A 25,499-nucleotide genomic window follows, 5' to 3' on the forward strand; every position below is an offset into this window, starting at 1 on the left:
CTTGTACTATTTGAAGGCCTTCTCCTTTGCTTTTACGTGCTTTTTTACGCTTGAGTTAAGCCACCCAGGACTTTTGCTAGCTCTTTTAAATGTATTTCCTATTGGGATGCACTGTCCAATACCTTTATTAAATACCTTCTAGCAAGCAACGCAGTTTAGGGAAGTTGGCTCTTTTGAAATTCAGTGTCTTAGTATTACCCTTATGTTTCCTATTTGTGTGATTTATGCTGAAAAAAATTGACCAGTGATCGCTCTTTCCTAAATTTCCCCGTATTTCCACATCTGCGATCAGGTCTGCATTGTTGGTAATCAGTAGGTCTAGTAACACTTTGTTTCTTGTTGGTGCATTTACCATCTGACCCATGAAATTGTTCTGCAAGACATTTAGGAAATGGCGAGCTTTTAATGATAATTAAAATCTCCCATTATAATGACATTTCCCATCCTTGCCGCCATTACAAACTGTGATAGGAGGTCCGCCTCCCCCTCCTCCCTCTGGTTAGGGGGCCTACAGCTTACTTTCCCCATGGTTTCCTCTACCCATAAAAATTCCACCTCCTCCCATGCTCCATTAGTGATGTTGTCCCTCACAATCACTTGTACATCATTCTTAATATATAGGCACCCTCCCCCCCTCCTAATTACCCTCCCTATCTCTGAGATATAGGGAATATGCTTGAATGGTTGTCAGGCAGCCAATCAAGAGTGCTGTTTGATCCATGTCTCTGAAATTCCCACAAAATCAAAATCCTCCTTATAAAACAGCAGCTCTAGTTCTCCCATCTTGTCCGCCAGACTCCTGGCATTAGTGAACAAGCCTCATAGTTTTGCCCGGTCGCATACTATCTCCTTGTTGGTTGTTCTGAGGCTGAAATTTGTACTTGTTAATTTACTTACCTGAAGTTTAGGTACTTTAGTCAACTTACCACTAATGCCCCCAATACTACCCCCTGAAATTGGTTCCACGCTGGCTAACTCTACATCTGGATCCTCCCATGTCCCCCCTCCCATTGCCTAGTTTAAAAGCCCCTCTAACTTTTCGGCTTTCTTCTCTCCCATCCGAGCTGCACCCTCCCCATTTAGATGCAGTCCGTCCCTGCTAAAGAGACGGTAACCAACTGAGAACTCAGCCCAGTTCACCAGGAACCCGAAAGCCTCCTTTCTACACCAGCGCCTTCTATATTGTAAAGTACGGTGCAGACTGTTTGTGCTGTATAAATTCTGTATAATATACTGCTAGCATTTGTGAAAAATAAATTTAATGATGTATAAATAAATACAGAGCTGCATTCATTTGCATCTCTTAAATCTGCCTGGGGTTCAGATTTACAGCACATTTAAACTAACTTTATAACATGCAGTTTACTAAACACTTTGTATCATAAAAAAAACTGCTGTGAGTATTTTATTATTATATAAATTATATTGTTATATTCTTTTTATTATGTTTTTTAAATAATTATTAACGACTCGCCGACTGCATTACGTATATATATATATATATATATATATATATATATATATATATATATGTTGCGGATTGCAAGTGGTTTACCAGGATTATGGCTGAAGCTATCAGCCATAACTCTGTACCGTTTTTGTCTGCAGGCGGCTGTCTTTCCGGTCCAGGCGGCTGATGAGAAAGCCGACCCAAAAAGTTTCAGAGAAACACCAGCAAACGGGGGGGCGGGGTAGGGGGTGAAATCGCACACCCCCCTCCTGATGCTCTCTGGTGTTTCTCGGGCTTACCGTTTCCACCAGTTCGCCCAAGAAACAATCCATCGGTGCGGCCGGCTGCTCCCACAGGCTTTTGTAAAGTTGACATTCTTTGATCGGCTCTATGGCCTTCGAGGACCAGAGCAACATCATGACATCACTTTCCATATAGGCTGGAAGAAAGCTTTTTTTTTTTTTTTTTTTTAAGTGAAAGATCAAAAAAAAAAAATTCCCCATCTTCTGCTTTTAAAAGGTAAAGATTTGGGCTCTTTTTAACCCCAGATTTCTTCATAGAGAGGACCTGTCATCCTTATTTCTATTACAAGGGGTGTTTACATTCCTTACATTCAATAAATGGTGTATTACATGCTGTTCATACTCACTCAGTCACTATGAGATTTGTTTCCTGCATTCTGCCAAAATCCTGGTTGATCCTGCTGCTCTCTATTTTTCTGCCTTCTGTACATGTCCCCACTACGGTTTTGGATTTTGCAGGGCAGTGTTGGCAGCTCTGCACATGCTCAGTTTTCAGTGAATTTTTATGCTGAGAATTTCCTCCCAATCACATCTGAGCAGCCCATGTGACTATAGAGTCGCACATGTGGGCGCATACATAGTGGTAAATGACAGCCCACTCCCTCCTTCCTTCTCCTCCATGACCTCTAACCAGCTAAACATAATGGGGAGGTGGGATATTAAATGTAGATTGATGGAGGCTTCATCTCCCTGTCATTCTAAGACAAAGCCTGGATTCAATTTCAAATATATATATATGTATGATTATTTAAAATAGTTTATTGAGATTAATTATTTTTAATCTGTACCCCAAAGGCTGTTTTTTTTTTAACATGTGACTGGCAGCTCCTCCTACTTATGTTTTCCTGCAGACATGCTGGGCAAGATCTTGGTCATATGACAGCTGTATATTGATTAGGAAAAAGGTGTTTCTTTTATAAAAAATAATTACAGTGCCAACATCCCCATCCAGAAATACAAGGGACAATGTTCATTAACCGCTTTCCGCCCCCCGACCGTCAAATGGCGGCTGGACGGGGTGGTGAGGCTCTCGTTCTGGGTGGATTCCCAGAACAACCGCTCTCGCGTGCACATCGTAGCGATTCGTGATGCGGCGTGTCAGTCTGACACAACGTTACACCGATCTCGGTAAAGAGGCTCTGACGGAGGCGCTTTACCACGTGATCAGCGGTGTCCAATCACGACTGATCACGATTTAAACAGGAAGAGGCGTTGATCGGCTTTTCCTCACTTGTGTCTGACAGACACGGGTAGAGGAGAGCCAATCGGCTGCTCTCCTGACTGAGGGGGCTGTGCTGATTGTTTATCAGCGCAGCCCCCCCGCGTATACCCACCCAGGACCACCACACTGGACCACCAGGTATGCCACCCTAGAGGACCAGGGAAATGCCAATCAGTGCCAGGCAGCTACCAAAAAGTACCCATCCCCAATGCCTGCCAGTGCCATCAGTGATGGCAAACAATGCCATCTATCAGTGCCACGCATCAGTGCCACCCATAGGTATGCATCAGTGCAGCCTTTCAGTGCTCATCAGTATCACCTATCAGTGCCCACCAGTGCCACCTATCAATGCCCAACTGCATATCAGTACCACCCATCAGTGCTGCCTACCAGTGCCCATCAGGGTCGCCTTATCAGTGCCCACCAGTGCCGCCTTATCAGTGCCCATCAGTGAAGGAGAAAACTTGGTTTACAAAATTTTATAACAGAAACAAAAGAAAAAGTTTTATTTTTATTTTTTTCAAAATTTTAGGTCTTTTTTTTTGTTTAGCAAAAAATAAAAAAAAACGCAGAGGTGATCAAATACCACCAAAAGAAAGCTCTATCCGTGGGAACAAACAGCGACATCGCTGAAAGCTGAAAATTGGCTTGGGCAGGAAGGGGAGTGTAAGTGCCCTGTATTGAGGTAGTTAAACAGCGCGTATTTAGTATCCCTTTAAACAAACGCTGTCACTCTACAGAGCAAGTCTGTACAAAGCGCACCCCCGACCACTCACCTCTTCTGCAAAATACCCAGTGGTTCCATCTATGGGGGAATATGTGACCTTCTGCCACAACGCAGTGCTGGGGCCTAAGAGCCAATTGCTAGGCATGAGCACTGTTACAATGAGGGAGGTCACCACTCCATGTGAGATCCAACATTAGCCAACACCTAGTATTTTAGTAGTACCTATGACAGAGGAAGGAACTGCAAGGGTTCGATGAAGGAGTGATGAAGGAGTGAGTTATAATGTGGTCTCTTTGTCCTGAACGGGTCCCTATAAATAGCAATCCCAGAGAGACCAGACATAAAAAAAAAAAAAAAATGACAAATAAAGCCCTGCATCAAACTGGTACCTACCTGACACCTTCCCTCTGGAACGGCATCAAGCTGCTGACAAGTTTTGAATCCACAGAAGACAAATCCACATCCGGGATCTCGGCACGACTTAAAGATGTCTTCTCAAACTGAGCCGCGAAGGCCTGCGCTACCCACCTGGGGAGAGGCTCCACTTCCACCTGCTGGATGCGGAAAATGGCTTCCACTGCAAAACAAGCCAGAAGGTTCATTAGCAATATGGAGACCTCGCTTACAAAAAGAGATTGATAAGACAGGATGAGACCAGAGACGGGAAACACAATGGTGAGAGGTATGAGGGATAACGCATCTCAGGAAGCTTCAAGGGGCAAAGAGAAAGGGAGGACATGACTGAAACATTTAACGTTGTACTAAAACCAGGATTTTTTTTAACCTTTAATGCATTAAAGCGAGAGTAAACCCGCTGACTTTTTTTTTTTTTTTTTACACCTGTAAGGGAAAAGGCATAATGAGCTAGTATGCACCGCATGTTCCCTTGGCGTGTCTTCCGGGTATCGTGGTTCCGGGGCTGTGAGTGGCTGGAGCTGCGATGTTGTCACTCCCGCGCGCAGGAGTTTTCTCCCTGGCAGGGTCTGGCATCTGCCGGATTTTCAGCCGAGAATCCCCGGAGCGCATGCGCCGCTGAAGTCAGCGGCTCATTGCGAGGGGAATATCTCCTAAAGCGTACAGGTTTAGGAGATTTTCTTTTTACCTACAGGAAAGCCTTATTATAGGCCTTATTATAGGCTTACCTGTAGGTCAAAGTTAAAAATTCAACTATACAACTGCTTTAAGGTAATAAATGTCCCAGTAGATTTATCGCCCCCTCACCCTAAACTTACTCGAGTCCTCACTCGATCCAGCGACCTGCCGTCTGCAGCAGCTCTCTCCCTGTATTCACAGGAAAAAGAGTCAGCAGCGGGAGCCACTGGCTCCTGCCACTGTCAATCAAATTCTGTGAGCAGAGGCAGGACTGATCCAGGCTGTGTGTGTCCATGGACACACACAGCCCAGCTTGGGAGCGAGCCGACATGAGCACCCCTCATAGGAAGCGGATTTCAATGGTGGCACACAGAAGAGGAGGATCCAAGAGTGTCGGCAGGGGGGACCTCAGAAGAGGAGGTTCAGGGGCCACTCTGTGCAACAGTATAAAGGTAGGCATAACATGTTTGAGTTTTTTGTTTTTTTTAAATCTCTTATCCATACACACGGTCGAACATTCTTACCACAAAACCCGTTTTGCTTTTTTCAGACGGATTTTGGACGAAACTTGTCTTGCATACACACAGTCGCACAAAGTTGTCGGAAAATCCGATCGTTCGGAACGAGGTGACGTTATACACGTATGACGGAACTACATAGAGGCCAGTAGCCAATAGCTTTCGTCTCCAAATTTTTTCTGACCACGCGCGGCACTTTGTGCTTCGGAATTCTCTTAGAGCTGCACGATTAATCATTAAAAAAAACGCAATCTCGATTCACTTCCCTGACGATCTCTGCCGCTGAGAGTAGGCGATTCTTTCATATAAAGAAGTGGAGAGATTATCTGCTCACTCAGCTGTCAAAAGAAAGCATCCCGGGCAATCTGCCAAATTTAGAACTTGAAACATTGTAACGAACTTACTTCTTAGATCAAAGGGAAAGAACTTCTTGTGTAAACAAATAATCTGGGCAGTCTGCCAAGCTTTCAGCCACGTGTAAATGCAGGAAGTTTAACCACTTGAAGTCTAAATCTTTTTCTGACACTTCTTTCTTATGTTAAAATCAATATTTTTTTGCTAGAAAATTACTTGGAACCCCCAAATATTATATATATATAATTGTAGCAGAGACCCTAGGGAATAAAATGGCAATTGCTGCAATATTTTATGTCACACTGTGTTTGCCCAGCAGTCTTTCAAATGCAATTGTTTGGGAAAAATACACTTCAATAAATAAATAAAAAACGAAACATTAGGCTCGGTTCACACAGGGGGCGATGCGAGGCGACACGACTTGCCTCGCCGCGACCTGCCGCGACCTCAGCGGCGACTTGCAAATGATTTCTGTATAGAAGTCAATGCAAGTCGCCCCGAGGTCGCCCAAAAGTAGTACAGGAACCTTTTTTCTAAGTCGGAGCGACTCGAGTCGCTCCTCTTAGAACAGTTCCGTAGTACAGAACGGGGGCGACTTGTCAGGTCGCGGCACGGCAAGTCTTGTCGCCTCGTGTCGCCCCCTGTGTGAACCGAACCTAAAGTTAGCACAATTTTTTTTTTTGGTTCAATGTGAAAGATGATGTTATGCCGCGAGAATCGTGAGAGAATCGTGATCTATCTTCTAAGCAAAAAAAATCGTGATTCTCATTTTAGCCAGAATCGTGCAGCTCTAAATTCTCTACATACGATCGGAAAAAGTCCGATCGGATTTTGCTGTCGGAAAATTTTAGATCCAGCTCTCAAACTTTTTCCATCGTTACTTCCGATAACAATTTCCGACAACAATTTCCAACAACAACAAAGTCCGATAGAGCCCACACAGGATTGGATTTTCTGACAACATAATCCGATCTGACTTTTTCCGTCGGAATTTCCGACCGTGTGTACGGGGCATTAGCCTTTTACCCGCTTCCCGACCACCTCACGCCGATATACGTCGGCAGAAGGGCACGTACAGGCAGAATCACGTACCTGTACATTGCCCTTTAAGAGGTGTGATTGGAGCAGAGATCAGTGATCTGTAAAACACAGCCATGCCCCCCACAGTTAGTAACAGGCCCATAGAATACACTTCCTACACTGCCACCTAGTGGTTAATCCTTTCACTGCCAGTGTCATTTATACAGGAATCAGTACATTTGTATAGCACTGATTGTTGTATAAATGACAATGGAAAAAGTGAAGTGCTGTGAATACTTTCCAGATTCACTGATGTAGGTTTGTTCTCTTAAAAGCCCAGACTTCTCTTTTACAGAAGCTTGGGTCTGTTTTTCACATACAGTATTAGACATGTGCACTGACAAAACATTTGTTCATTTTCGTTTGTTTGATTTTTATAATTATTAATTATTAATTAATAATTTAAATTCAGAAAATCGAAAATTCGTAAATTCCTAAAACTGAAAATTTGTAAATCCGAAAATTCGTAAATCTGAAAGTCGGAAATCCGAAAATTCAAAATTCGTAAATCCAAAATTCTGAAAATTCAAAATTCGTAAATTCGAAATGAGAAAATTCAAAAAAATCTAAAATGTAAAAATTCAGAAATTTTTTTTTCAGAAATTCGTAAAATCGAAAATTCGTAAAAAATTTCTCATTTCGAATTTACGAATTTTGAATTTTCCGAATTTTGGATTTACGAATTTTGAATTTTCGGATTTCCGACTTTCAGATTTACGAATTTTCGGATTTACAAATTTTCAGTTTTAGGGATTTCTGAATTTTCGAATTTTCTGAATTTAAATTATGAATTAATAATTAATAATAATAAAAATTATAATTATTATTATTAGATTGTTACGTTCCATTTGTTTAGATGCGGCATTCGTTTGTTCAGATAATTCGTAACTTCGGATAAATTCGTACTCGTTACGTTCACTAACAGCCAAATTTGAAAAGGAATTCCAATACCTATAAATTTAATAGTTAGTTATTATTTAGAATTAAACAGATTTTCTTTCTGTTTTTCTGAATTTCGAATTTCCGAAAATTCGGAATTTCGGAAATTCCTAACTTCACAAATTTTGAGATTCAGAAATTGAAAAATTTGGAAATTTGGAATTAACGAATTTGTCTAAATTCGTTAAAAAACAAAATTTGGAACTAAACAAATTGCACGTGTCTATACAGTATTAGTCCAGACCTAAACATTCTAACACCAAACAACTCACTCTAAACTAAACCCTTGTGGCAAACAGGATTGGCAGATCTCCCAGAGGGTGCCTGGCAGGATAATAGAGGCCTGCTTATCCCTTCAGTCATCTCTTACAGGTAGATTCATTCCGCTGAAATATATTTGTGTTTATTATTGTGTTGCTATGGATAATTTGGTGATTTTTTTTATAGCATACACTATATATACACACTCACCAGCCACTTTATTTACTTCGCAGCAACCCAATGTATTTAGGCATCTAGACGTGGTGAAGACGACTTGCTGACATTCAAACTGAGCATCAGAATGGGGAAGTAAGGGCATTTAAGAGACTCTGAAGATGGCATGTTTATTGGTGCCGGACGGCTGGTCTGAGTATTTCAAAACTGCTGATCTACTGGCATTTTCACACACAACCATCTCTTGAGTTTACAGAGAATGGCAGGGAAAAAAAAAAAAAAAAACAGTTTAACGGTAGTTGTGAGGAGGAAAATGCCCTGTAGAGGTCAGAGGTGAATAGGCAGATGGGCTACAACAGCAGAAGACCACACCAGGTGCCACTCCTGTCAGCTAAGAACAGGAAACTGAGGCTACGATTTGCACAGGATCACCAAAATTGGACAATAGAAGATTGGAAAAAAATGTTGCCTGGTCTGGAGAGTGCCGATTTGCCAGGGTACAGCGAGTACAGCATTTACACTGATCATCAGTGCAGCCCCATGAGCGCACATCAGTGCAGCCTCATCAGCGCAGAAGAAAAATTACTTATTTGCAAATCTTTGTAACAGAAACTCAGTGTCATAGTCAGTACCTCGTCGTCAGTGCCCAACAGTGCAGCCGCATCAACGCATACCAGTGCAGCCTCATTAGAGCAGCCTCATCAGCGCCCATCTGTGCAGCCTCATCAGCGCCCATCATTCCATTCATTCATGCATTTGGGTGGCAAAAACCTGAATGCAATGTATACACTGGGGGGAGAACCTCTGGGGGGAATTTAGGATGGAAAAGGACCTGGGGGTCCTAGTAGATGATAAGCTCAGCAATGGCAGGCAAAGCAAACAGAATATTGGCATTAAAAGAGATAAAGCGATAATTCTCCTGCTCTACAAGACTCTGGTCCGGCCGCACCTGGACTATGCTGTCCGGTTCTGGGCACCAGTACTCAGGAAGGATGTACTGGAAATGGAGCGAGTACAAAGAAGGGCAACAAAGCTAATAAAGGGTCTGGAGGATATTAGTTATGAGGAAAGTTTATTCTCTCTGGAGAAGAGGAGCTTGAGAGGGGATATGATTTCAATTTATAAATACCGTACTGGTGACCCCACAATAGGGAGAAAACTTTATTCGCGGAAGGGAGTTTAACAAGACTCGTGGCCACTCATTAAAATTAGAAGAAAAGAGGTTTAACCTTAAACTACGTAGAGGGTTGTTTACAGTAAGACCTCTTTCACACCAGGGCGTTTTGCAGGCGCTATAGCGTTAGAAATAGCGCCTGCAAAACGCCCTAAAGAAGCTGCACCATTGTGTGCAGTGTGAAAGCCCCGAGGGCTTTCACACTGCAGCGGTGCGCTGGCAGGACGTCAGAAAAAAGTCCTGCCAGCAGCTTCTTTGGAGCGGTGAAGGAGCGGTGCGTTTACCGCTCCTCCACCGCTGCTGCCCATTGAAATCAATGGGGCAGCGCTGTAATGCCGCCGGCAAAACGCCGCTATTGCGGCGTATTGCCGGCGGTTTTAACCCTTTCGCTGCCGCTAGCGGGGGTAAAAGCGTCCCGCTAGCGGCCGAAATGCGCCGCAAATCCGGCGGTAAAACGCAGCTAAAAATAGCGGCGTTTTACCGCCGACGCAAGGTGCGGTGTGGTGTGAAAGGGGTCTAAGAGCGGTGGTCTCAGCGGGGGGCATCGGTGGTTTCAAGAAACTATTAGAGAAGCACCTGGACAACCGCAACATACAGGGATATACAATGTAATACTGACATATAATCACACACATGGGTCGGACTGGAGGGACTTGTGTCTTTTCAACCTCACCTACTATGTAACATCAGTGCAGAAGAAAATGTATTATTTCCAAATCTTTGTAACAGAAAGTAAGAAAATGTTTATTCAGCAAAAAATAAAAACCCCAGTGGTGAATAAATAGCACCAAAAGAAAGAAAAAAAAAAAAAAAAAAAAACATAAGAAAGCACCGTCTAAAAAAAAAAAGAAAAAAAAAGAAAAGATAAAAATGTCATATGGGTACAGTGTTACATGACCACGCAATTGTCATTCAAAATGTGAGAGCGCTGAAAGGTGAAAATTAGCCTGGGCAGGAAGGGTGTGAAAGTGCACGGGTAAACAAGTGGTTAAACTGTATTTTTTCCCCCAAAAAAAATTTCATTTGAAAATTTGAAAAATGACTGCGTGAATAGTGTGCGACATTAAAAGATTGCAACACCAACTATTTTATTCTCTAGGGCCTCTGCTTAAAAAGATATACAATGTTTGGGTGTTGTAAGTAATGTAAGTAATAAACTGCGTTGAATTCCAGCACAGCGGCTGTGGCGGCCTCGCGGTACGGGTGCTGTAGAGCCGGTCTATGTGTGTGCAGACACAGCTGGATTTTGCTGCGGGAAATGTACATATTTACTCTGCTAAATGGAGCTCATGAAAAAGAAGGTTTATCTCCGGAATGAGTCTATTTTGCAAATAATTGTTTACGAAGCTTAACGTTCTTAACCACCTCAATACAGAGCACTTACACCCCCTTCCTGACCAGACCAATTTTCAGCTTTCAGCGCTCTCACAGTTTGAAAGACAATTACTCAGTCATCCAACACTGTACCCATATGAAACTTGCGTCCTTTTTTCCACACAAATAGAGCTTTCTTTTAGTGGTATTTAATCACTAGTGGGTTTTTTATTTTTTGTGCTATAAATAAAATTAAATGTAAATTTTGTGAAAAAAATATCTTTTTCTTTGTTTCTGTCATAAATTTTTGCTAATTAGTAATTTTTCTTCATACATTTTGGCCAAAATTTATACTGCTACATATCTTTGGTAAAAATAACCCACATTAGTGGATATTATTTGGTCTTTGTGAAAGTTATAGAGTCTACAAACTATGGTGCCAATCACTGAAAATTGATCACATCTGATCAGGCCTTCAGTACATCAGGTGTATCTCATTTCTTGAGACACTAAGTGCTCATGCACACGGACGTTTTAAAAAACTGGCTGCAAAGCTAGCTCCGACGCCTGGAAAAATCGTTGTGATTTTTACCACGTTTTGCATTGGCGTTTTTGCACGTTTTTGCGCGTTTTTTAGCATTAGCGTTAAGTAGCTTTTTTTAAGAAACACATCTCTTGGCTATAGGACTCAGAAAACAAAGAAAATATGTTGCGCGTTTTTGCGCGTTTTCCCACGATTCGCGTTATTACAGCTCTAGCTCCACGCCACGGAACGCACTGGTCCTGGGTTTTTTTTACAGCTTAAAAACGCCTATGCCATTTGCAGCTCAAAAACGCCTAGGTGGGCATGAAGCCATAGACTAACATGGACAGGCCTTTTTAAGCTGCAAAAAAAGCTCAAAAAAGCGGCTGTAAAAACGTCCGTGTGCATGAGGCCTAACAAGTCAGGAAAGTACAAAGTCCCCCCAAATGACCCCTTTTTACAAAGTAGACATTCCAAGGTATTAAGTAAGCAGCATGATGAGTTTTTTTAAGTTGTCATTTTTTCCCACAATTCTTTGCAAAATGAAGATTTTTTTTTTATTATTATTATTTTTACAAAATTGTCATATTATCAGGTTATTTCTCACACACAGCATATGCATACAACAAATTACACCCCAAAATACATTCTGCTACTCTTCCCGAGTACGGCGATACCACATGTGTGAGACTTTTACACAGCCTGGCCACATACAGAGGCCCAACATTGATGTAGTACCTTCAGACGTTCTACGAGCAAAAATGACGCATCTCATTTCCCAACCACCTATTACACTTTTGAAGGCCCAGGACAATGGAATTTCCCATAAAATGACCCCATTTTGGAAAGCAAACACCCCAACGTATAATCTGTGAGGCATAATGAGTCTTTTGAACGGTTAATTTTTTTCCAGAAGTTTTTGGAATATGTGGAAAAAAATTAAAACGCATTTTTTTTTACACAAAATTGTCAATTTATAAGATATTTCTAACACATAGCATGTATATAGCAAAAATTACACCCCAAAATACATTCTGCTACTCCTCCCAAGTATGGCGATACCACATGTGTGAGACTTTTACACAGTCTGGTCACATAGAGAGGCTGAACATTGAAGTAGTACGTTCAGGCGTTCTAGGAGCATAAATGACACATCTCATTTCATTCCTACCCATCACACTTTTGAAGGTCCTGGACCACCAGGACAGTGAAATTACCCACAAAATGACCCCATTTTGGAAAGCAAACACCCCAACGTATATTCTATGAGACATGGGCTGCAAATAGGTACTCGGGTACTCTGATGGGCTGGAGATAGGTACCCTGATGGGCCGGGACAGGTACTCGGGTACCCTGATGGGCCGGGACAGGTACTCTGGTACCCTGATGGGCCGGGACAGGTACTCTGGTACCCTGATGGGCCGGGACAGGTACTCTGGTACCCTGATGGGCCGGGACAGGTACTCTGGTACCCTGATGGGCCGGGACAGGTACTCTGGTACCCTGATGGGCCGGGACAGGTACTCGGGTACCCTGATGGGCCGGGACAGGTACTCGGGTACCCTGATGGGCCGGGACTGGTACTCGGGTACCCTGATGGGCCGGGACTGGTACTCGGGTACCCTGATGGGCCGGGACTGGTACTCGGGTACCCTGATGGGCCGGGACTGGTACTCGGGTACTCTGATGGGCCGGGACTGGTACTCGGGTACTCTGATGGGCCGGGACTGGTACTCGGGTACTCTGATGGGCCGGGACTGGTACTCGGGTACTCTGATGGGCCGGGACTGGTACTCGGGTACTCAGATGAACTGTGACAGGTACTCGGGTGCTCTGATAGGCTGTGACAGGTACTCTGATGGACTGTGATTGACAGGTACTATGAGGGGTGGTGACAGGTCCTCTTTATTGGGTGGGGGGGGCTATCAGTGTGCTTGATGTGTACTGTAGGCGGTAACGAGATGTTACCGCAATCTCCTCCTCACACACGATCGGTGTGTGAGGAGGAGAACCCGGTAACATCTCGTTACCGCGGTTTGTTTACATTTTAGTGATCGGCTGTGAAAGGATCACAGCCGATCATGTGGGTAAACAGCCAGCCAATGGCTGTTTACCAGCGTCGGTGACGAGCAGTGTTCCCGGGGAACACGCCCCCACCGACGTGCACACGCAGCGCGCTCACGATCGCGCCGTGCACAGTCGGGTGTGACCATCTGTGATCGGCCGTGACTTCATCACGGCCGATCATGTGGTAAACAGCCATAACCAATGGCCAGTGGCGTAACTAGAACCTTCAGGGCCCCGATGCAAGAAACCATGAAGGGCCCCCCTGACAGGGCCCTTTACTCCGAGTTTGGTGGCGGAACAACAGGACCCGGTTGCAAGTGGGTGGCTACATGTAAAGGAACCAATTTCTCCATTTGCCGCCGCTTCTCCACCTCTCCCTTCCACAGGCATTCAGCGGCTGCAGGAGGAAAATGGAGAGACGGGTTCCTCTATGTCGGTGTTTCTCAATCTTTTTCCAGTCAGGACACCCTTTAAGTACATCCCTATGTGAATGGGGCTGCACTGCAACCCCCCTGCAACTGTGTGCATTGCATGCAGTTTCAGCATAGTGATGATGCATTTAAGGGGTTGTTTTTTTCACCTTAATCCATCCTATGCATTAAGGTGAAAAAACACCTGGCAGTCACCGGAACCCCAGCCCCCACCTTTTTACTTACCTGAGCCCTGGAACTTCACCAGGTGGAGATGGGCTCTTCCTTTGCCCGGGGTTCTCGGCTCCTGATTGGATATATTAATAGCAGCTCAGCCATTGGCTCCCACTGCTGTTAATAAAATTCAATGAGGCAGGCAGCGGGGGCTCCTGCAGGGTAACCCCCCCCCCCCCCCGGGAGAGCGCTTCTCCTAGGGGGTTGTCTGATAAGAGGAGTAGCCATGAGAGCCACCGAGGGACCCCAGAATACAAGGTTCGGGGCCACTCTGTGCAAAATAAGCTGCACAGTGAAGGTAAGTATAACGTTTGTTATAAAAAAAATAAAAAAAAAATAAAAATAAGCAAACCTTTACAATCACATTAAGGGATTAAAACAGGTGGTCAGGAGGCAACATATTGCCCCTTTACCAGCTGTCAAATGCCTCTGAAAAGCGATCTGAGCACAGATCGCTTTTCAGAGTAATAGCATTTTTTTGCTGCTACTTTGAACAAGCAAGAAAAAAAAAACTGTTCTGATTGTACACATATGGGGTAGGGCTGGGGAAAAAAATCGATTTGAATCTTGAATTGAGAGGTCAAATCGATTAAAATTTTCAGCAAATAGTTTTTTTTAGATATTTATTTTTTCACCAGGATCAGTGCTGACAATGCACCGGTCCTGAGGAGCTGCGTGCAGGAGTTTTTAGTAGCCCGCGAGGCCGGACCTGCGGACTAGTACGAAGCCACGGCCTCACCTAAACTCCTGCCCGCAGCTCCTCAGGACTGGCGCAGTGTCCATAAAAAAAAAAACTGGATTCGATTTGTGAATTGAGTTTTTTTTTTTAAATGACAACATTTTTTTTTTTTTGAAAATCGCCCAGCTCTAATATGGGAAGGGGGGGCAGGATTAAACGCAGATACATAAAATGTGCATACCTACATCTAAACAGCGGTGGCTGGTGCTCAAAATTTTTGGGGGGCACAAAAATTTTTATAAACCAAATCATCAAATGCAGCCACTGTACCCTCAAATGCAGCCACTGTGCAATCAATCGCAGCCACTGTACCCAAACGCTGCCATTGTGCCATCAAACACTGCCACCGTGCCAATTTAACACTGCCACTGTGCCCATTTAACGCTGCCACTGTGCCCATTTAACGCTGCCACTGTGCCCATTTAACGCTGCCATTGTGCCAATTTAACGCTGCCACTGTGCCATCAAAAGCTGTCACTGTGCCATCAAACATTGCCACTGTGCCATCAACTGCAGCCACTGTGCCCATTTAACGCTGCCACTGTGCCCTCAAACACTGCCACTGTGCCATCAAACGCTATCACTGTGCTATCAATTGCAGCCACTGTGCCAAACGCTGCCACTGTGCCAAACGCTGCCAGTGTGCCCTCAAATGCTACAACTGTGCCATCAATTGCAGCCACTGTGCCATTAAACGCTGCCAGTGTGTCATCAAATGCTGCTAGTGTGCCCTTGAATGCCGCCAGTGTGCCCCCCCTGCCCGCTCGCCAGCTACACACATGCACATACACATACGCACACATACGCACACATACACACACATACACGCATACACACACACAAATACACACACATAAAGTCTTTTCAAAAACGGCAGTGCTTTATCTTACCTCTTCCTGCCGGGTACTGCACTGTAGGGGGAGACAAAGAGCACACACTGCTTTCACTTTAGTTACAAGCAGTGTGATGACTCTGAGCTCCCCGCACAGTGCCGATTACACTTCGGCTGAAGATCGGGGAGCTCGGTCTCAGCCGCCCGCTCCTTCAGATATACAGGGGGGCCCTCGAGGCCCCCCTGCAGCACGGGGCCCGGTCGCCTTGGCGATCTCAGCGACCCCTATAATTCCGCCACTGCCAATGGCTGCTCACCCCCTTCGGTGGCGAGCCGTGTCTCCGTGACATGCCGCCACCGAAGAAACAGGGATGCGCTCGCACGATCGCGCGCATTCCCTGTTTAAACGGGAGGCCATCATATGACGGCCTCCCACCACAATAGCTGCGCCACTTGGCCGTCATTTGACAGCCGGCGGTCAGCAACTAGTTAAAGTGCCCATTATTGAAGTGGTTACCCAACACATGTGCTCAATGAGAAAACACTACGGGGGAGTACAACTGGGGGGATCCATAGTGGAGAAGGATCTGGGGGGATCCATAGTGGAGAAGGATCTGGGGGGATCCATAGTGGAGAAGGATCTGGGGGTTTTGGTAGCTCATAAGCTCAATAATAGCGTGCAATGCCAAGCTGCGGTTTCCAAAGCGAGCAAAGTCCTTTCTTGTATTAGGAGAGGTATGGACTCCAGAGAGAGAGAGATATAGTTTTGCCCCCCTGTACAAATCATTAGTAAGACGTCATCTGGAATATGCAGTTCAGTTTTGGGCACCAGTTCTCAAAAAGGATATCGGGGAACTGGAGAAAGTGCAGAGAAGGGCAACCAAACTGATAAGAGGCATGGAGGAGCTCAGATTAGAGGAACTGAATTTATTCTCTCTTGAGAAGAGGAGATTAAGGGGGGATATGATCACCATGTACAAATATATAAGGGGTCCATATAGTGAACTTGGTGTTGAGTTATTCACTTTAAAGTCAACACAGAGGACAAGGGGGCACTCTTTACGTCTAGAGGAATAGAGATTTCATCTCCAAATACGGAAAGGTTTCTTCACAGTAAGAGCTGTGAAAATGTGGAATAGACTCTCTGCAGAGGTAGTTCTGGCCAGCTCAGTAGATTGCTTTAAGAAAGGCCTGGATTATTTCCTAAATCTACATAATATAACTGAATACTCACATTTAGACCCCTTTCACACCGAGGGCTTTTTTAAGGCGCTAAAGTGTTATAAATAGTGCCTGCAATCCACCCTCAAACTGCTGCTCCTTTGTCTCCAGTGTGAAAGCCCCGAGGGCTTTCGCACCGGAGCGGTGCGCTGGCAGGACGTCAGGAAAAGTCCTGCCAGCAGCTTCTTTGGAGCGGTGTGTTTACCGCTCCTCCACCGCTGCTCCCCATTGAAATCAATGGGGCAGCGCTGTATTACCGCAGGCAAAACGCCGCTATTGCGGGCGGTTTTAACCCTTTCTATTGCGGCGTATTGCGGGCGGTTTTAACCCTCTCGGCCGCTAGCGGGGGTTAAAAGCACCCTGATAGCGTCCGAAATGCGCTGAAAATCCAACGGTAAAACGGCGCTAAAAAATAGCGGCGCTTTGCTGTCGACGCTATGGGCTCGGCAGTGTGAAAGGGCTCTTATAGGTAAAGTTGATCCGGGGAAAATCCGATTGCCTCTCTGGGGATCAGGAAGGAAATTTTTCCCCTGCTTTATCAAATTGGATCATGCTCTGCTGGGGTTTTCACCTTCCTCTGGATCAACTGTGGATATAGAATTGGGTATATGGGATTGTACGATTTTTTTTTTTTTTTGTGGTTGAACTTCAACTTTCAACCCGACTATGTAACTACATTTTCCCTTTTAGTCATTATTTTGCTCTCTAATTAGACCAGAGTCCTGTTAATAGAAACATAAAAAAAAATAAAGAAAAAAGAAAAGCTTTTATCACTTGCAAAAAAAAAAAAAAAAAAAAGCGAATGACTTCTCCCAATTCTGCGTGTCTCTGCAGTTTTGCGCACAGCGAACACGGAATCCCAGCTCTGCTGTGTTTTATTAAAGGTGGCTGCATCCTGTAATTTATTCCTTGATTAAATTTCACATGAATGATGGATAATTATAAAGCTCCGTATTAAAAAAGTAAAAAAAAAAAAAAAAAAAAAAAAATCTGGTGTACATAAAAACGAGAAAGTCTTTGCTTTGAAATAGCAAAGCGCACCAAACAAAGGGAGGATTGGAGTGATGTTTACAGGAGTTAATGCAGTGCTAAGCCTAATAATAAAGTCCATGTTCCAATTACCTGCACTTTCCCGCTTGCTGAAAATAACCACCTACCCGTGCCACAAAAGGGAAATTCCGTAAAAGATCCTCCCTGCTATCCAGTTCCAAGAAAGTGCAATTATTTCCACTAATGCTTTTGTGCGCGGAGATTTTCCTGCCGATTTTGTTTTCCAGGAAGCCGGTGTGTGTCTCCGCACCAAGGCTAAATGGCGAAAACGCTCGCTATTTTCGAGGAGTCGCACTCGGTGTTTCGTTTAATGTGTGTTCTTTTTAAAAATGATAGAACATTGAGTCGCCCTCAGCCGCTCGACAGAGCGTACAGACAAGGACAATGGATCTGATGTGTTCTTTTATCTCTGCACATGAAGAGAAATTCTGAGAATTAAGTATAAAATGGATATAGAATTGAGGCGTTTCACCTCTTTAGTGGTAGTGACAATGTAGCTGGTTAACAATGACCTCCTGTAAAACGCTGCGTCTACAACGGACCGCCATTCTTCCCATAGAGCGACTCCAGGATAAACATTAAAGAGCTGCAGTTTACCGACAAGTCTAAAATGGTTTATTGTTTTACTTGGAAGATAAATGTAACCATACATGGGGAGCAATGCAATCTGTAGATCCATTGCCTTCTTTACTTTAAGACCAAGCCTATACTAACACTTCTTACGTATATGTAAAAATCATCATTTTTTCCTGGAAAATTGCCTAGAAGCCCCCCCCCCCAAACATATATATCTTTTAGGCAGAGGCCCTAGAGAATAAAATGGTGGGTGTTGCAATTTTTTTTAGGTCACACTGTATTTTTGCAGCAGTTTTTCAAACACCAATTTTTTGGGAAAAACTACACTTTAAATAATTTTTTTTACATGAATCTCCATAGGCAACGTTTTAAATTTTTTTACAGGTTACCAGTTTAGGTGTCATAACACAGGCATCCAACACAGAGTAAACAGATCAGTGGGCTGCACTAAAGGAATCAGGCACAAAGGTAAGTGAAAATATATATATTTATTAAAGATAAAGACACGTGCAAAACCAAACACAGCAAACCATGAACAAGCAAGTAATGCAAATAATACACAGCAACCCCAAACACCTAATCTAAAATTATATATATATATATATATATATAGATATATATATAGATATAGATATAGATATAGATATAGAGATATATATATATATATATATATATATATATACACACACACATACACACACACACACACACACACAATACATATACCGTATTTATCGGCGTATAACACACACTCTTTTCCCCTTAAAATCAGGGGGAAATCGCGGGTGCGTGTTATACGCCGATCCCCTGCTGATCTGCGCTGTCTGTGGAGCGCCGTTGACATTTACTGAGCCGAGCCAAGCTGAGTGTACTGTGTACTCGGCTCCGCTCGCAGTCATGCCCAGTCCCGCCTCCTAGCCTTTACGTCCTGCCATTGGACCTGTTTTGCGTCCATCATAGGAGCCGGGGCAAGGGGCGGGACGGGGGCGCTACTGCGAGCGTAGCCGAGTACACCCGGCTCGGCTTATGTTGGCGGCGCTAAATTTAATACGAAAACATGCTGCAATTTGGTGAAATATCAGGGGTCTAAAGAGACCCCTAATGTCTCACATTTGAGACAGATAAAAGAACTGAGAACAGAAATTCCCGGTCCCTTTATTTGCAGCCTCATTGAACGAATGGGAAGGGCTATGTGCTGAGCGGCTTCTTGTTAACTCTCAAACTGAAGCCTAGTAAACCGTTTACTAGCCTTCAGTTACCAATGGACACAGTTAGTGATCAGTACCGATCCCCTTTCATTCAAAGATATTGTTGAGGATACGCCAATCCAGATAGCGGCACATAGAAACCAACTCAAGCAGTGTGTAGGAGAATCTTGTTTGAAAAAAAAAAATATATATATGGTCACCCTGAATGTAAAAAAAAAAAAAAAAAAAAAAAAATGGCTAGCAGTAGAGAAAAGGGTGTCCATCCTTCTAGAACAAAAACCTGAGACATGTTGGGAGTAGGAGGGGCATACCGGGCTGGTCACTGTTTTTTTTTTCCTTTGCCAGTGTCCATATCCTCCAGCAGGCGGCAGTATAACTCAACAGCCTCTGAATCCTGTGTCCCTCAAACGAGAAAGAAACACAATTGCTGCAACTGACCCATCCACTAATCCTTCCACCGACAAACGATCTGCTGCTCCCCCACAGCTCTCTATTACATCTTCATCAGAGGAGGGAGATCAGCTAACTACGACCGCCGGGGAACGTGGGGTTAAGCGCACATACAACGGTGGAGAAAATAAAAGCGAGGCGCGTTTATGACATTGCAGTGAATACGGTTCAAATGAAATTAGGTGATAAATAATTGCTGCAATTTCCTGGCTTATTACAATGTGCTCCTCTTTTCTTCTTTCTTTTTTTTACAGCCGTGATTTCAGAACAGTGCTGGCCGGCGTGAATCACAGCATCGCCTAAAACAACCTTTTCATCCGAGTCTGACGGAGCGCTGGGCCCGCGCCGAGCAGGGGGTGGAGAGGAACGTTAAGCTTCATAAACAATTATTTGCAAAATAGACTCATTCCGGAGATAAAACCTTCTTTTTCACGAGCTCCATTTAGCAGAGTAAATATGTACATTTCCCGCAGCAAAATCCAGCTGTGTCTGCGCACACATAGACCGGCTCTACAGCACCCGTACCGCGAGGCCGCCACAGCCGCTGTGCTGGGATTCAACGCAATGTATTCCTTATATTACTTAGAACCCCCAAACATTATATATATATTTTTTTTAAGCAGAGGCCCTAGAGAATAAAATAGTTGATGATGCAATATTTTAATGTCGCACACTATTCACGCAGTGATTTTTCAAATGCAATTTTTTGGGCGATAAAATACACTTTACCACTTGCCTACTGGGCACTTTCACTCCCTTCCCTCCCAGGCCAGTTTTCAGCGCTGTCCCACTTTGAATGACAATTGCGCGGTCATGCAACACTGTGCCCAAATGACATTTTTATAATTTAACACAAATAGAGCTTTCTTTTGGTGGTATTTAATCACTGCTGGGTTTTTTTGAAAAAAAAAAAAAACCACAACGTTTTTCTGTCATTACATTTTGTAAATATGTACCGTATTTGCCGGTGTATAAGGCGACCCGGCATACAAGACGACCCCCTAATCTTACAGGACAAAAATGCTTTTAAATCTGTACTTACCGTATAAGACGACCCGGCTTTCGAGGCTTCATATTTCTTCCTTCTTCCTGCATTTGCTGGAGCCAATCACGGCGAGCGATGTATTCTATTAATGAATACAAAGCCTGCTTGGATTGGCAGAGGCTGTAACATCATCAGCCCACGCCGCTCTGACTCTCCAAGCCAATCAGAGCAGGCTACAGAGTAGCCTGCTCGGATTGGCAGAGGTCGTTACTCCAATCCGAGCAGGCTTTGTATTCATTTGAATACATCGCTCACCAGGATTGGCTCAGCGGTATATATACTGTATGTAGCCGAAGCTACATACAGTATTACCGAACACCCAGCCGGCATCCGAGGAGCTGACCCGGCGTATAAGACGACCCCTGCTTTTTGGCCAATTTTTTTACATGTAAAAGGTCGTCTTATACGCCGGAAAATACGGTAATTTTTCTCCTTCACTTAATTGCGCTGATGAGATGCCACTCATAGGCTGCACTGATGAAGCAGCACTGATGGGCACTGCAAGGCAGCACTGACTGGCATCACTAAAGGGCACTGCTGGGGCTGTACTGTAATCAGGGCATGGGTGATCAGTGGCCCGATTACCTGTATAGGTCTCCCCTGCGAGGAGATGCCGCTGATCGATAAACGGCACTTCCTTATTTACACGTGACTGGCTGTGATTGGACACAGCTGATCACATGGGTAAAGAGCATCATCAACTCTTTACCGAGATCGGGATCCTGGGACAACGCGTTAGAGTGGCGGTTCTGGGGCGCCGTCATACGGCATTGTACCATTACGAGAGCGCATCCCGCCCACCGTCACTTTACTATATGGCGGGCGGGAAGTGGTTAATGAATTTTAATGCAAAAAAAAAAAAAAAAAACACAAAATATAGCCCCATTTTTTGGTAAAGTATAAAAGATGATGTTACACCAAGAAAATAGAGAACATGTCACGCTTTAGCCACTTGCCACCCAAGCCCAATTCTGGCATTACTCTCTGGGTAGAAGTACCCAGTAAACAACAGACTATGGATTTAGAGCAGCACTTGATCACATGACCTCTGCCATGGCATTGGTCACCTGCCCGAGGATCTTTTGAGACTGACACGTGACCCTCCACAGAGACCGGAATAAGTACCCCCATTTTAACCTTTTCATTCACTTTTTGATCACAGCTTAAAAACACAGTTTGTGCACCACTGAAGAAATTCCTTTCCACTTTCTGTCCCAGAGACGCAACAGGAAGTTATAGGAAATCTTCCAAAGTGAGAAATTTCACACAGGGACAAGGTAAGTAACAGTAGAGGGTAGAGTGTGGCTCGGAGTTACCGCTTTTGGTACTGAAAGTTAACCCCCGAGCCGCAATCGGGATCGCCGTCAGGGAGGTTAATATATTAGGACACTCACCTGTCCCGGGATCCAGCGATTTCCACATCCGAGCCGATTCTTCAATGGGCTTCAGGTGCAGGCGCCAAAGCAAATGTTTAATAATCAATACTTTTGACGTGAAATACTAAAATATAAGAAAAGTAACTCACTCAGTTTTTGGTAGTCTTCCAACAGAAAGCTCCATTTTCTGGTCTTTGTGTCTGTAAAGTAAAAAAAAAATAAAAAAATAAAAATAAAAAAAGATATTGCTGTAATTAATAAACAACTTCTGCAAACCTCCAGTGTCCAGTAATCTCTAGTATTAAAGTGCTGCAGGAGTCAATGGAAATAGTGCCTCGCCATTGGCGTCAATGGAAATAGTGCCTCGCCATTGGCGTCAATGGAAATAGTGCCTCGCCATTGGCGTCAATGGAAATAGTTCCTCGCCATCGGTGTCAATGGGGGAAATAGTGGCACGTTGTTGTCAGTAGCAGGAATTTAGACCCATTGTTGGTGTTAGTGGGAAGAATAAGGTTGTGTATTAGTGGGAGGTAAAGTGCCCCAAGGGCCAGATAAAGACAGATAAAGGGCCACATTCAGCCCCCAAAGCCACAGTTTGGAGACCACTGACTTAGAGCAAGTATGCAAGACAAGTGTTTAAAATTTTCACACGATCTACATGCTTTTTTCAGTGACTCCATTGGTAGTGAGGCCAGGCTCAGGATAACAGCCCTGTAGTCTGCTCCTTTTAAAAAAAACAAAAAAAAAACAAAGCAGAAGGATGGCGTGCCACGCTACTGGCTAACCATCCAAAATATGTATATTTCCTCATCTGGTACAAGCCAACACGTTCTGGGGGCTTCTAAATCCCCCTTCCTCAGGGCTTTGGTCATTAAAGAGATGTTATTGCCAAAAGATAATAAAGATTTGATTTCAAGTATATATTTGTATGACAATTTAAAACAGTTTGTTGATATTAATTATTTATTTTTACTGTATTCCAAAGGCTGTTTTTTTTATTCTGAACATGTGACCAGCAGCAGAGCACTAAAATCTCCTCCTGCTTAGGTTTCCCTGCGGACAGGCTGGGAGAGAGCTGGGTCATGGGACAGCTGTATAGAGATTAGGAAAAGGGTACTTAGATGTTTTTTTATTAAAAAACTACAGTGCCATCATCCGCATACAGAAATATAAGGGACAATGTAAATTACCCACCTCATTACTGCACTTTAGCCAGGTACAGCACGGCTATTTAGTTCTGGGAGTGCATCCATGGATGTCCTCCCAGAACCCTGCATCGGGTGCGCTCTGTGACCAGTGTATCACAGCTGATCACAGAATGCAGTAAAGGACCAATCACAGGCTGTAAACAGACTTGTCGGTTAACGGCATTCCCTTCCTCCTCTGTCTGAGTGAAGAAATGAAAGCCAATAACTAGAAAAGCTGTCAGTACACTGTTCACACTGATAGACAGGGCACTGATTATCAGTGCCCATCAGCGCAGCCTCACCTGTGCCCATCAGCGCAGCCTCACCTGCGCCCCCATCAGTGCAGCCTCACCTGCGCCCACAAAGGATCAGTGCATAAAGGAAAGAAAAAGGCGCCTCTAAGTGCAATGGTTAAAATATTTATTAGAGGCACAATGGGATTAAAAACACTTACAATATAGTAAGAGGTCATAGGCATGTAATGATTTGTCCTCATGCGGATCGCTGTAATCCTCGTCTGTCTAGGGTAGAGAGAGCCGTCCCGCAGCTGTATTGGCGAGGAGGCGAAGATGCGATGAGGCGGCCCAGGTTCTGGAACCAAGCTGTAACGCACCCAGCCGATGTGTTTTTAATCACATTGTGCCTGTAATAAATCTTTTAACCACTGCACTTAGAGGCGCCTTTCTTTTTCCTTTATGACCCTCCAGAGCTCCTTCTTCTCTACAAAGTGCTGCCTTCAGTGCCATCTCTCCACTGCTACTAAAGACCGAAATACCCAGTCTGACCAGAGCGCCCTCATCTCTCCCTCCCTTCTTGCTCATTAGTGCAGCCTCAACAGCGCCCATCATTGCAGCCTCATCTGTGCCCACCAGTGCAGCCTCACCAGCGCCCATCAGTGCAGCCTCATCTGTGTCCATGAGTGCAACCTCATCTGTGCCCACCAGTACAGCCTCACCAGCGCCGCCTCTTCTGTGTCCACGAGTGCAGCCTCATATGTGCCCACCAGTGCCCATCAATGAAGAAATATTACTTATTTTCAAACGTTTATAACAGAAACTAATGAATATAAAAAATTCTCAAAATGTATTTAGCAAAAAATAAAAACCCCAGTGGTGATTAAAAACCAGAAGAAAGCTCTATCTGTCTCAAAAAAGAAAAAAAAAACTATAAAAATGTCATATGGGTACAGCGTTGCATGACCGGGCAATTGCCATTCAAGGTGTTAAAGCTGAAAATTGGCCTGGGCAGGAAGGAAGTGAAAGTGTCCGGTATTGAAGCAGTTAAACAGTGTGTTTTAGTATTGCTTTAATCACTTAAGGACCGGGCCTCTTTCTGAGATTTGTTGTTTACAAGTTAAATACAGTTTTTTTTTTGCTAGAAAATTACTTAGAACTCCCAAACATTATACTTTTTTTTTTTCTAACACCCTAGAGAATAAAATGACGGTCGTTGCAATACTTTCTGTCACACCGTATTTGCGCAGCGGTCTTACAATCGCACTTTTTTGGGGGGAAAAAATACACTTTTTTAATTAGAAAATAAAACAGTAATGTTAGCCTAATTTATTTTATATTGTGAAAGATAATGTTATGCCGAGTAAATTGATACCCAACATGTCACGCATCAACATTGTACCCGCTCGTGGAATGGCGAAAAACTTTTACCCTTAAAAAACTCCATAGGCGACGTTTAAAAAAATTCTACAGGTTGCACGTTTTAAGTTACAGAGGAGGTCTAGGGCTAGAATTATTGCTCTCAATGTGTGGTTTGAACATCGTTTTCATATGCGGGCGCTAGTCAAATATGCGTTCGCTTCTGCACACAAGCTCACCGGGACAGGGCGCGTTTAAAAAAACACATTTTTTTAACCTTTTTTTTTTTTTACACTTTTTTTTTCTCTTTTTTTAGATTGTGTCACTTTTATTCCTATTACAAGGAATGTAAACACCCCTTGTAATAGAAAAAAGCATGACA

General features: G+C 43.9%; 1 protein-coding gene across 2 annotated transcripts in view; it reads right to left on the bottom strand.

The window, feature by feature from the left end:
• SMARCAL1 (SNF2 related chromatin remodeling annealing helicase 1) overlaps window positions 1–25,499 on the bottom strand; it is a 93,514-nt gene that overhangs the window by 46,326 nt on the left and 21,689 nt on the right. For both annotated transcript variants that reach the window (XM_077449647.1, XM_077449648.1), the window contains exons 5-6: window positions 22,488–22,538; window positions 4,095–4,278 (exon numbers count right to left, since the gene is read on the bottom strand). In XM_077449647.1, coding sequence (XP_077305773.1) covers window positions 4,095–4,278; window positions 22,488–22,538 — 235 coding nt within the window. The remainder of the gene's footprint in view (window positions 1–4,094; window positions 4,279–22,487; window positions 22,539–25,499) is intronic.

This window comes from Lithobates pipiens, unplaced genomic scaffold, assembly GCF_037356315.1.
Source record: "Lithobates pipiens isolate NorthernLeopardFrog02 unplaced genomic scaffold, aLitPip1_a1.2 Scaffold_22, whole genome shotgun sequence".
Lineage (NCBI taxonomy): Eukaryota > Metazoa > Chordata > Amphibia > Anura > Ranidae > Lithobates > Lithobates pipiens.